Here is a 12,476-nt window from a genome sequence, read left to right as displayed (position 1 = left end):
TATTATTATTTATGTAAATATAATATAAATAATAAATATTATAAATAATATATTAAATTATTTACAGTATTTTATATATATAAAAAAAATGTGCTTTTTCATGTTTTAAAAAAAAAAATTATTTTTTATTTCTATATTTCTATTTGAATTTAAATATAACATATTTGAAACAAAGTATCTTTTTTTTAAGTTCTTATAACTTTCTTTAATCCTTATAGTTTTAAAAGATCAAAAATATAAAAAAAATTAATATATATTAATATTTCCATTAAGAATGATTAATATTTAATGATTTTGATTCAGATCTCGGACAAATGCTTCAGAGCGATCTCCATATTATTTGCAACACAGCAAATCAAGTGGAAACGTACATCGATATCTTTATGCTCAACAGCAACAACAAATACAACATACTCTTCAGCAACATCACCAGACATCACGTCACTCTCAGAGTAGTCATCATTCAACGGGCTCTGCTTTACGACAGTCACATCCACTCGATACCTCGGCATCAAGTGGAAATATATTACATGTAATCATAGATTTTTTTTACAAAATAATATTAATTGTTTATTGATAGAACTTGGAAAATAACTTTTTTAAAAAAAGAAAATACTATAATAATAAGAAAAATAATAAAAAGATAGATGAAAAAATCCCAAAAAATAAATAATATAAAAATTGAAATATTATGAGAAATGTAGAATATAAAATATAAAATATTAAATATATTTTTTAGTATTATCTTCTTATAAAAAAATAATTTTTATATAGATTTAATTTATTGTTATATTTATATAATGACATAAAATATTTAATTGCCTTTAAGATTGTAAAAAACCTTGAAACATAAACATGCGTAGGATGAACGTGAAAGTATGCTAAACACATGTTATGAAACAGGGTTCAGGTAGAGTCCACTTCAATGTAGATCAAAATGATGTCAAACTGAACACAGCTAAACCTGGCAGACTTATAAAATCATTATCCTTTGTCTCTACTTATGGATTGAAACGATCCAAAAGTTTGAATGCAGCTGATGTATTGGCTGCAAAGGCGGTAAATATTTCAGACGCATCTGAACTCGGGAAATTTCCAACAGTGATTCAAGATACACTTCTAAAAGCTATTGAAGGTAATTATAAAAAATTAAAAGATATAATTTTAAATTTAATATTTATTCTTATTCTTATTATAATATTTATATTTCTTAATTGAAATTAAAGAATTTTTAATTATTTTTTTTAAATTTAGATCCGAATTTATTGAATGCTCGAGCTTTAATGGAACTTGTACGACATATTTTGGAGAGAGTTGTCGAGAACCGGAAGTATGCTGAACCTGCAGCGAAAATTTGTATCACTATTATTGAGGTTGTTATATTTACACTATTATAAAATATTATACTATTAATTAAGACAAATTTCAAATTTATGATTATCATATTATTTTTTTAATGTAGAAAGAAAGTAAAGAAACTTTCTTGGAATCCTTATTAAATACATGTCAACAGTGGTATCAAGATCGAGTTAAAATACTTTATGATGGATCCAGTTATCATCGTTATTCCGCTTTCATGACATTCTTGAACGAGATGTATTGTCAGGTAGAATAAATTTTTTTTATCTTGTAAATTAACTATTAATAGATTTTTGACTCACGAAAATCCATAATATAATTTAAATGATTTTTATCCATCATAATTTTTAAATTATTTTATTTAAAATTATTTGAAATTATTATATTTCATAATATTAGTTGCATCAAATCAATAAACTTTTTGCTATTTATGAGTCAAAATGATTGATTATGCTCACATATCTATCCTCATCCATATGGATGATTTTGGTTATAGCTAAAACGAAGGCAGCTTCAATTAAAGACACAACAGGAGGGTGTTCCTCCCGGACGTGTTCTTCTCACATTGCTTTGGAAATGTTGTCAAGATTGTTTGCAACCTCCAGTTGTAAATTCTTTAGCTGAAGTAAGTTTAATACATAAGTATTACATACATAATTAAAATAATACAAAATATTCTCATTATTTAATATCTTGGTATGATAAAAAAAATAATTGTTTTTTTCATGTGTTAAAGACTGACTGCTTGTTTTTCATCTTAACATGTATCGGCAAAGATTTGGATGCTGAATTACCAGTCCAATTACAGCAATTACTTGGAAGTTTAAGAGATGCTTTTCTCGCGGAAGATACGATATTACCGTCAGTCAGAAAAACCCTTTTACAACTGATCGAACTTCATGCTGCACATTGGCAACTTCCAGCACCAGCAGTTGTTTATTATTATCCTGGATCAACTTCGAAATGATGTTTCTATCTTTTCAATTTCTCCGTCCGTTCATTGATTTTCTGTAATGATACGTTGACAATTTTTTAACCATTTTAAATTAATTAAGAGCTATATTTTAATACTTCACGCAATTATAAAGTGGAGTATTAAACGTGTAATAAACGGTTCTAAAAAGTAATAGGCTAAGCCGTTTATGATACGTTTTTGTGAAATTTTTTTTTTAATTAATGCCTCATAATGTAGTCATAATGTAGTATTAACGATTGATGCGTCAATCGACAAAATACGAATAACCATGATCTCGTTGTTACTACAAAAAATGACTGTGCCTTGTGCAATTCTGCAAGAAGTGATTTACGATGAACTTCGTTGCGAGAAATGTCAATCTATGTTTGATTTTTTACAATTGATTATTTCATTCGTATAAATAAACTTGGACGTCTATCCATTGACATGATGATAGAACTCGTTCGTATTTTCTATGATTTCAAATTAAAAATATTTCATTAGAAAGTCAATGAATTAAATCAGAAACCAATTAAAATTGGTATATTATTTGTCCGAATTATCGTGTTAATTACCGCGAAGTTTGAATTTTAAAGGACAAATAAATTCATAAAAACCTTGAGAATTAAATGTGTATATATGTAATGAACGAATGATTTAACAGAATAGATATTTGAAAAAAGAAAAATATGTCATCATCAGAGAATCAAAAAAACATGGATAATCACGAATTACGATAGAGATATTTTACTTCGAATTTTCCTCGGCTTTTTCCGTAAATACGATACTAGTATACGAAGCATCTTAAAAAAGATATAAGATAAAAAATAAAAACGAATCGAATGAGTGATATTGCCGTCGAACTCGTCGAACGATTATATTATAAAAACGACCCTTATGTGGAACGATTTGAATGTTTGCAATAATCTATATGGTTTTTTTCTTAAAAGTGTGGAATAAAGTGATGGGTAAAAAACTGATGTTAAACAATCTTCCGGTGTGTTCTGGATGCATTAAAATCTGTAGTTGAACATTTTTTTTTTACATGTATGCAAACTATTCGAAAAAAATAGTGAATATGAATGTGATTTACAGATTAAAATACAGGTACAAAAATTTTTTCGTTCTAAGGCGTTTGCTTCTTATTAATTATTTTTTATCCTTTGTATTAATATTGATTTTAATTTCAGATATAATTTCCTAGACAAATAATATATCAAAGACATACATTTTTTTCTGTGATTGTTTATAAATTAAAGACTGTTGGTAAATTGGCTATATATTTATCATAGAAATGAAGAGCTTTTTGGATGAGAGCAGTTAAGCAGAAAAGAACTTAACGTGACATATATTCTCAATAAGGAATATGTCTGATCTGCTTTTCGAAATGCAATCTCCTTTGCTGATTTGTGCCAAGGGCGATAAAAATCGTCTGGTAGCTGGAGTGGAGATTTCTTTGCGAGTTAATTCATTATTCATATTTTTTTTTATATATGTTATTTTAAATATTTATAAATATTATTTTTATTAAAATTTTTGAAGATTTTATATATTTTAAAATCTATATACATTATTCAAAAATAAATATTATAAAAGTTATAAAATCTTATGACAAGTATAATGTTGACATATATAATTTTTCTGTTTTTTTTTAGCTAATTATATATGTGCTATAAAACAAGAAAAAAATACATATTTGTGTAATTGTTTTCAAATAAAGAAAGAACACATAATATTATCAAGATAATACAATTATTTTTTCATTGGTGTGAAACAATTGTTTGGTGTAAAGAATAGGAAACAAATATATATTTAATTTAATGTGTGAGTTTGCATTTAAAAATATTATTAACGAAAGAATTTCATTTCAAAAATCCTTTAGAAATTTAAAATTTACAGGAAAATTCATAGAGATATAAAATTAATATTTTATGATGTGCAAAAATCTTTGGTCAGGTATTTTTAAAACTTATTTCTAACAGTATAATCAATAAAATAAATAATAATAAATACATGTTCGATAAATCATCTTTCTTTCAGCATACATCTGCATTCATAATGCTATTGAAATATTTGTTTTATGTTTTTGAAGAAAAAAATTAAGAATTTATTTGACTAGAAATTACTGAAGTTATTAAAAAGATTAAGAATAAATTTTTTTTGTATTTTATTCAGAAAAATTAAATAAGAAAACATGAATTATTATATTACAAAACATGGATTATTTGAATTATTCTTACTTTATCTTGTTAATTAAATATTAATATATAATATACTATATAAGATTTTTAAAAAGTAAATAAAAAGTAAAGTTTTAAAAATATTTTATAGTTACAGATATTTCAACCTATTTAATATAACTAATATTTATTTTATATCATTTCTTCAATTTATGGAATTATTTAAAATGAAAAAAATGAAAAATTTTTAATTTTTTAAATTGAAACATTAAATATACATCTAATTACATTAATCACATTTAGAAAGTATAAAACTTTGAGATGCAAATTGATATTCTATTCCCTTAATCAAAATTATACGGTATTAAATTCTAATTATTTTTACTTAATATTCATTTTAAAAGAAACAATTAATTTTAAACTTTACAGACTTAAATAGGATTTTGAGATTCTCAAGTCTCGAAAGATATCTCAAATTACACGTTAGTATCTTTAAAATTATATAATTATATTAATGTTCTAATTAACTTTAGATCATATGTTTTATAATCATCAAGCAATATACTCATGTCAAGGTCACGTCTATTGTCCTCCATATTTGTCCCAGGTTTTACGTCCGGAATCAAAGAAGCAGAACACGAAATGCTTGTATTCCAACTTGTAAATTTCGTCGCTGCCAGGATGTTCTCTACTGGTATCCGTAGGAGAGACGTCCCGTCATCGACCTTGAAAACTCAGGTCAGAGAACCGAGAGAGGTTTCGCCTTGGGTAATCGGTGCCGCGTATTCGAAAACTAGGCCTGTGCCTGCGGTGGCGGTGACGTCGTCATCAGTACACATCGCGATGTATACGGTGAACGAATCATGGGAAGAGGTGAAGAGACGACAAGGACGAGAAGACGAGAGTGGAGGAGTGTAGAGGAGAATAAGACAGAGCATTTGAAAGAAGAAGAAAGATAGAAAGAGATGAAGAGAAAGAGAAAGAAATACATGCATAATGTTAAATGGAGGAAAAGAGAAAGAAAGATAGCGCGTTCGCGGTAACGAAACAAATAGGCCGGCGACTTTCACCACGTATCCAAGAACGGCTATACAACACACAGGCAATAGGCCGAGCGCTCTTGGCCCAAACCACTTGAGTATGAGGTGTACCCTCGCTCACCGTTCTCGATGTCCTCGCAGTGGGGGGAATCCTGCTCGAAGCCACCAGACACGAGGCATACCCTGAGAGCCAGAGCGAACGGACCTCGATTCTTTTTCTTTCATCCGTATATTGCACGTGTTGTCTCTGTTCTCCGTGATAGCCCGGTTACAGACACACGGTGGCATATCCACGACAGTATATCCACGACACGGAAAGTGTCATTTCGTCGCTCTCCTTTTTTTTTTCTTCTTTCAATCTCAATTCTTCTTCGTCAACAATTTTTTAAACATTTGTCTCTGTCGCGGTGCGTGTCTCATCTTATATGTCTTCCTCATAACTGTTCCTCTTCTACACGTTAGTATACTTACAGATCGTTCTACCAAAGCAGAAACATATTTCACCGGGATATGCATTCCTTCGATAGAATTTGTATCTAAAGCATCGGATAATAGTGATTGTTTAGTGTGCCAGAAGCGGGACCAAGTGGTGATAAACGAAAACATTAAAAGAAATGCACGGGTGCGTGTTGCTGATTTGCTGACAATGACACGACGACGACCACCGAGATCAGATTCAAACTGGATCTTTCTGTTAATCTGGCTACTTTGGATCGTCCTGCCTATTAAGACCGGTACAATGCTCATGACTTTTACTTTATGATGTTGAATCGCTTAGTGTACGCATGCGATTCCGTTATGCGCTCAAACAAGTTCAAGACGAAAGTGTACTAAAAGTGAAAATATAGAGCAACGATGTTTCATCAGAGAGGTTTTTTTTTAGTATCTTTTAATTGGAACAATGATAGATCATTTTTTAGTATTGACACATTAGAAGTAGATCTATTTGAAATGAAATAGAATTTTTTTGTATTTTTTATAGAAATAATTGATTTAGTTTTGAAACAAATATTCAGATTGTTTTTTATCTTGATTGTCTAAAATCTATAATATAAAAATCTAAATGAAAACAGAATTTGGGAACAGAATTTTAAATTAAATATTAATTCTTAATCTTCTTTGTTAGTACATATACTAATTTTGAAAATGAATGATATATTAGATTATTAGTTTATTAGTATTAGTTAAAACATATGTTGATTTTGATTGTGTCATATGAATAAGTATTTAATTTTTACAGTTAAAAGAATTTTTATTTAATTTTTGTCACAAGCTCTAAATAAAGCAAATTAAAAGTAGTTCTAATAACAATGTTAATAATATATTAATTCTCAATCTTTGCACATTCATTTGTAATTAATAAATACGAAACTTCGTCGATCGTAAATTAAACGTTGATAGCCGGATCTGTTTAAATATCTGAGCCGCGATCTTCTCTGTAGCTAAAGAATAATTTATGTGCATAGTCTGTCTAAATGTCTGTTTAAACAATTATCATGTTACATGTCTAAACTAACGAATCAATCTTTTCAGAAATAGTGATAAAAATAAACGAATAATTTCGTCTTTTCTTTTTTAAAAATTTCATGATTCTAAGAAATAATTCATATTCCAATGGCTATCCATTATATATTAGAAATTTTATATTACGATGATTCATTATATATTAGAAATTTTTTTGATTTATTTAATTAAAGATTTTCACTAATTAAATAACTGCCATAAGAATTGAATTGAATTCTTTATGATGATCGATTTTAAAAAAAGATTTTAAAAATAATTTTTAAATTTTATTGATAAAAATTTATATTTTCTTGTTGATTATGATTATAAATAATATTTTCTCATATTGCAGGAGTAGTGCACAGTTATGCAGATAAACAGAGGTACGATGGATGGTACAACAATCTGGCTCATCCGGATTGGGGATCGATTGGCAAGTAGTTCAAATAGCATTGCTTTATTATTTTGTCAACGACAAGCACACGTGTGTTGATTTGTTTAGTTTTATTGCTTTGTTTAAATTTGTTTTACTTAAAATAATGCATCTGTAATGCATTGAAAATTATTACAATTTAAGATATAGTTAAACACAGTAATTATCAATGATAACGAATTATCACGAATATTTTTTGTTGACATTGTGATGCGACTCGAATTGCAATAGCATGTAAAACCAATAGTGCATAGAGTGAAACGTGAAAAAAGTTACTATTTTGTTTCAATATAGGTCGGTATAAAATAGCCAATAAAAATTTTAACAGAGAAAGAATGTGATTAGTTCGACAAAAATGTTATGGTTCTTTAAACATGAAAATCATTTTGTCCCTCGATCATATCTACTATCAATGTATCTATTTAACATGAATTATAATAGTAATCACATTTTAAAAAATATTTCTAAAACATAAAATAAATATAAATAATAATAAATAAAATAAATAAATAATTTAAATAGAAATATTTAAATAGAAATATATAAATGAATAAAAAAAAAATAAATAAAATTTTGTTATGATATTATCTAATAATTATATATTTTATGTGAAAAAAAATAATTATAAATTAATAATTTTAGCAAGATCTCTTTTTTTTTCTATATTAGATATATTTTTATAATAATATTGGATTATTATAATTGATAATAAATCCAATTATTATAATTGCATGAATATCCATTATTTTTTAAGCTACATTGTGTCTTACACAATGCTTAGCATAATATCGAGATGAAATTCTATTAATATATGTATAATAATAATAAAATTTAATGTTAAATAAATTATATTTATAATTCGATAGATAAAAACTTATAACAAAATGTAATTTTAAATAAAAGTCATTTTAAGTAATAGACTTAACATGTTTCTTACATCCGTAGACAGCAGGCTGATACGAAAGATGCCAGCAGCTTATTCTGATGGAGTTTATATGTTGGCTGGCCAGGATAGACCGTCTCCAAGGAAGCTTAGTCAGCTTTTCATGCAGGGTGACGATGGTCTGCCATCCGTTAAAAATAGGACAGCACTATTTGCGTTCTTTGGTAAGAATCAAAGCTGGAAATTTTTTAAAAATAATTATAGGATAGAGAAATGATATAAATGTTGTTTCTAATTTTAGCTAATTAATAATTATAAATAATTATGAGTAAAATTGAATTAAAAAGAAAAATACATATGCTTACAAATATTAAAATAAATTAATATAATATTTTTAATAATTTGAAAGAATAAGAATAGAATATTTAAATGAAAGATTTTAATAGTTTGAAAGAATAAGAATATTCAAATGATTATGGATCTTAAATAACTTTTTTATATTTATTTCATTTGAAGAAAATATACTTATATTTTTATAGAATAATTATTATTTTTAATTATTATTATTCTATCACTTATTCAAATAGTATATTTAAATTTGTAAATTTTCGATGATATAAAGAATTAGCATTTGCAAACATTTAAAATAAATAAAATAGTCAGATAATAATAGAATATTATTAATAGAATTGTAAAATTAGGAAAAAAAAATTACCATGGCTGCACCTATTCGAATATCCGTATTACAATATTGCGCAAACTGTAACGTGTCTGAGTGTTGGAATAGCATGAGGTGCAAGGAACTTTTTGATCTACTTTTCACGCTAAAATCCGTAATAGCGTGAATATAATGAAATTGGTTCATGTTATTCAAATTAGGAAATATTATTAATTTAGTGGATAATTTATATAAATATATTTTCATGTTAAAGAAGATAAATATAGAAAATAAGATCCATTTTTATTTGAAATATAAATGTACATACTATATATGATTATGAGTGATTATGAAAATAAAAATCACTCTAAGAAATTGAGAAGATTAATTTTTAAAATTTTTAAAATTGCTTTATAATATATAGAAATATAAATTTATAATATATAGAATAAATTTTATAATATATAGAAATAGATTTTAAAAAAAATGACAATGATATTTTAAAAAAAATAGAAATATATTATTAATACATTTTTAAAAGAAAATTCTTTTTTGGTAAGATCTATCAGAAAAATTCATCACGCACACGTGCGCTTAAACAAATTTTGATTTTATTACTTTTCAATAGATTTACCATATCTATTTTATGATTTTATGTTATTATGATTATCTTGGCAACTTATAATCATCATTTTCCAGTTTATCAAGTATTATGGTAAAATTAGAATTGAGTAGGCAGATACAATTTCTGCATTGGAATATAATAATTGCAACAAAGATGTAAAATTATAAATCAAGTTCTTTTTTCTGGAAATATATAATATTATGATCAAATGATTTTTTGAATAATCGTTTTCTTAATTTGCAAATCTTCTTCTTTTTAAAATCTTCAAATTTATCAAATATACTTGCTTATCAACATTTAATAAATATTTGAGAGCTTAATTAATCTCTTGAGTTATTAAGAGACTCTCTTACTAAATCTCATTTAAATCTTATTTAATATAATTCAAGTTTAGAATCAATATTCTTAAGATTTCATTTCTTTAAGATTAAAAAAATACTTTTAGAAATTAATCATAAAAAAATAAATCACAAATTATAAATTCTTTTACGATGATTTTTTAGTTCTTACTCATTGTTGAAACACGTGAACAGAACAAAAGAAAATGATTATCTAAAAAAGTAAACATATTAAATTAAATAAGTAAATTTCAAGTTAAATCTATTGTACATAAATGATCAAGATTAATAAAAATAATATTACAAAAATATATAATTTTTATATAATATAAATAACGCATTTCTGAATAGCTAAATTTAAAATCAACATTAATTTTGTTAATGTAATAAAAACATTTTCATGCACGTAAAATCGTTTAAAAAATCGTTTCTCAAAACTTATGAATTTCAATTATCGATAGATCTTATATTTATATTTATATAAAATAAAGGAAAGATATAAAGATAAAAATAAAATGAAAAAACGAGAATGTAAAATTCTTTTAAATATAATTCGAAATAAAACGTGAATAATCTCACGTGTCCTCCACTTTGCCCCGAAAATGTGGGGCATCACGCGTTAAAGTGGAATGAACAAACATGGTGAGACTCGACAGGGAAAAGCGCGGCCGATTCTCGAAAGAGGCGGAAAGTAAAAACTGGGCCAGTCTTCTGGATTCCATCCGTGTCGATTTTTTCTTTTTTTTTTATTTTTTATTGGCGACCAGTAATGGTACGGAAGCGACCGGAGAAAAAGTAAATCCTTCGAGTAGAACCGGTCCCGGCGTTTGCAACTTCGCTTCCTTGAAAGCAATAAATACCTCGATCGGTGTACATCGAATACCGCATACGGAATCGTTTCAGGGCAACTGGTCACGTCGGAGATAATCATGGCCAGCGAAAGTGGCTGCCCCATAGAGTACCATCGAATCGACGTGGACAAATGTGATCCGGTTTTCGACAAGGAGTGCCAAGGTAACAAGTACATTCCCTTCCGTCGGGCGGATTACGATCGACAAACCGGACGCAGCCCTAATAGCCCTCGTGAACAGGTAATTTCTTGCTTTCCCTGATCCGATTTATTCTCTTTTCTTTCCGGGAGATAATTTTATCCATGCGTTGTTTTTGAATTATTTAAGATAATTGCTAGTATAAGTCGTTCTTTTTTTTATTTTAATTGGAAAATAGTTTTATTATTTTTAATTTATTTAGAGAGAAATAATTGGGTGGAATTTGAATGGCTAGTGATGTTATTAAAAGGAAGAGAATCTTGAATTTAATTTAAATTTAATTTGAATATTTTATTACAAACATTGTGAAAGTTTTAAAGAAAAAGAATTTTATCGTAGTATCTTTTTAAATAATAATAAAATTAAATGATGCAATTTATTTTCGTTTCGAATTGTACTTTTATTGTAGTTTTTCATGATTGTTAAATTTCTGAATTATTTCATAAAAATTCCCAGAAGTATACTAAAATGGAATTATTAAAGAAGAATGAAAAGTTAAAGATTTTATAAAAAATTTATACGACCTGTTTCTGAAACAAGATGAGTTATTTTTAACGATGGAGAAAGTAATGGTCATTAAGAGCTCTGTAAGCTGTTTCTTACCCTTTCTTTCAGCGTATCACATAATTACTGACCAAAGCACATCGAACATTTTTCATGAGAAAACATGTCACGTATATGCTTTTAATACTATAAATAAATAAATATAATATAATTCAATATGAATTTATAGAAACTTTTTCATTTCTAATATAGAATTCTAATATAGAATTTCTACTCGTTTATTTTTATTATTAAACATAATTAAGAGAATAAAATTTAAACAGATTTTTTTTTTATCTTCTTCATGTATAATTTATATATTTTTGCATATTATACAAAATTTCCTTATCTTCTGTATTATGTTTTATATTTTCAACACTTTGGACCCCCATGCTGGTCCCTCATGATTGAATCTTTCATAAGATAATTTCTTTTTTTGAAATCTTATTTTCGATACGTTTAAATCTTTTAATATTAAACAATATAATTTTAATTATATTACATATTCTAAATAAATAAATCATGAAATAATTAAAACACTGTTTCGCTCAAATTTCAATCGAATTTCACATGAAATTGAAAGTGAAATTGCTTTTGAATCAATTATATGAGAGTAAACGAATCTTATGAGTATCGAAAATCGTTCAATGCTGGGAAATAAATCGTGAAAAGTAGCTCTGAATACGTGAGGTTGCAGATAAACAAAGTGACGAGCTGGATCGATGGTAGCTTCGTTTATTCGAGCAGTGAAGCATGGGCCAATACTATGAGATCGTTTAAAAATGGGAGCCTCCTCATGGAACCAACCAGGAAATTCCCTGTAAGGAACACGATGCGTGCCCCACTTTTCAATCATGCTGTTCCACACGTTATGAGAATGCTCAGCCCGGAACGCCTTTATCGTGAGTTT

General features: G+C 26.8%; 2 protein-coding genes across 12 annotated transcripts in view; both read left to right on the top strand.

Annotated features, from left to right (window-relative positions):
* LOC102679938 (ras guanine nucleotide exchange factor P) overlaps window positions 1-3,094 on the top strand; it is an 8,110-nt gene extending 5,016 nt beyond the window's left edge. For all 3 annotated transcript variants that reach the window (XM_006609751.2, XM_006609750.2, XM_006609752.2), the window contains 6 exons: window positions 304-532; window positions 904-1,135; window positions 1,255-1,373; window positions 1,463-1,606; window positions 1,856-1,984; window positions 2,096-3,094. In XM_006609751.2, coding sequence (XP_006609814.1) covers window positions 304-532; window positions 904-1,135; window positions 1,255-1,373; window positions 1,463-1,606; window positions 1,856-1,984; window positions 2,096-2,326 — 1,084 coding nt within the window. In that variant the 3' untranslated portion in view covers window positions 2,327-3,094. The remainder of the gene's footprint in view (window positions 1-303; window positions 533-903; window positions 1,136-1,254; window positions 1,374-1,462; window positions 1,607-1,855; window positions 1,985-2,095) is intronic.
* Window positions 3,095-4,964: 1,870 nt separating this feature from the next.
* LOC102679095 (dual oxidase) overlaps window positions 4,965-12,476 on the top strand; it is a 14,710-nt gene continuing 7,198 nt past the window's right edge. Inside the window, exons 1-6 of one of the 9 annotated variants that reach the window (XM_006609741.2) lie at window positions 4,965-5,408; window positions 6,090-6,268; window positions 7,390-7,470; window positions 8,416-8,577; window positions 10,878-11,065; window positions 12,264-12,468. In XM_006609741.2, the coding sequence (XP_006609804.1) occupies window positions 5,062-5,408; window positions 6,090-6,268; window positions 7,390-7,470; window positions 8,416-8,577; window positions 10,878-11,065; window positions 12,264-12,468 (1,162 nt within the window). In that variant the 5' untranslated portion in view covers window positions 4,965-5,061. Of the gene's footprint in view, window positions 5,992-6,025; window positions 6,269-7,389; window positions 7,471-8,415; window positions 8,578-10,877; window positions 11,066-12,241; window positions 12,469-12,476 lie in introns of those variants that run through there. The other 8 variants (XM_006609742.2, XM_006609744.2, XM_006609747.2 and 5 more) reach the window with 8 other exon arrangements.

This window comes from Apis dorsata, unplaced genomic scaffold, assembly GCF_000469605.1.
Source record: "Apis dorsata unplaced genomic scaffold, Apis dorsata 1.3 scaffold_59, whole genome shotgun sequence".
Lineage (NCBI taxonomy): Eukaryota > Metazoa > Arthropoda > Insecta > Hymenoptera > Apidae > Apis > Apis dorsata.
This window is presented reverse-complemented; position numbering and strand designations above follow the sequence as displayed.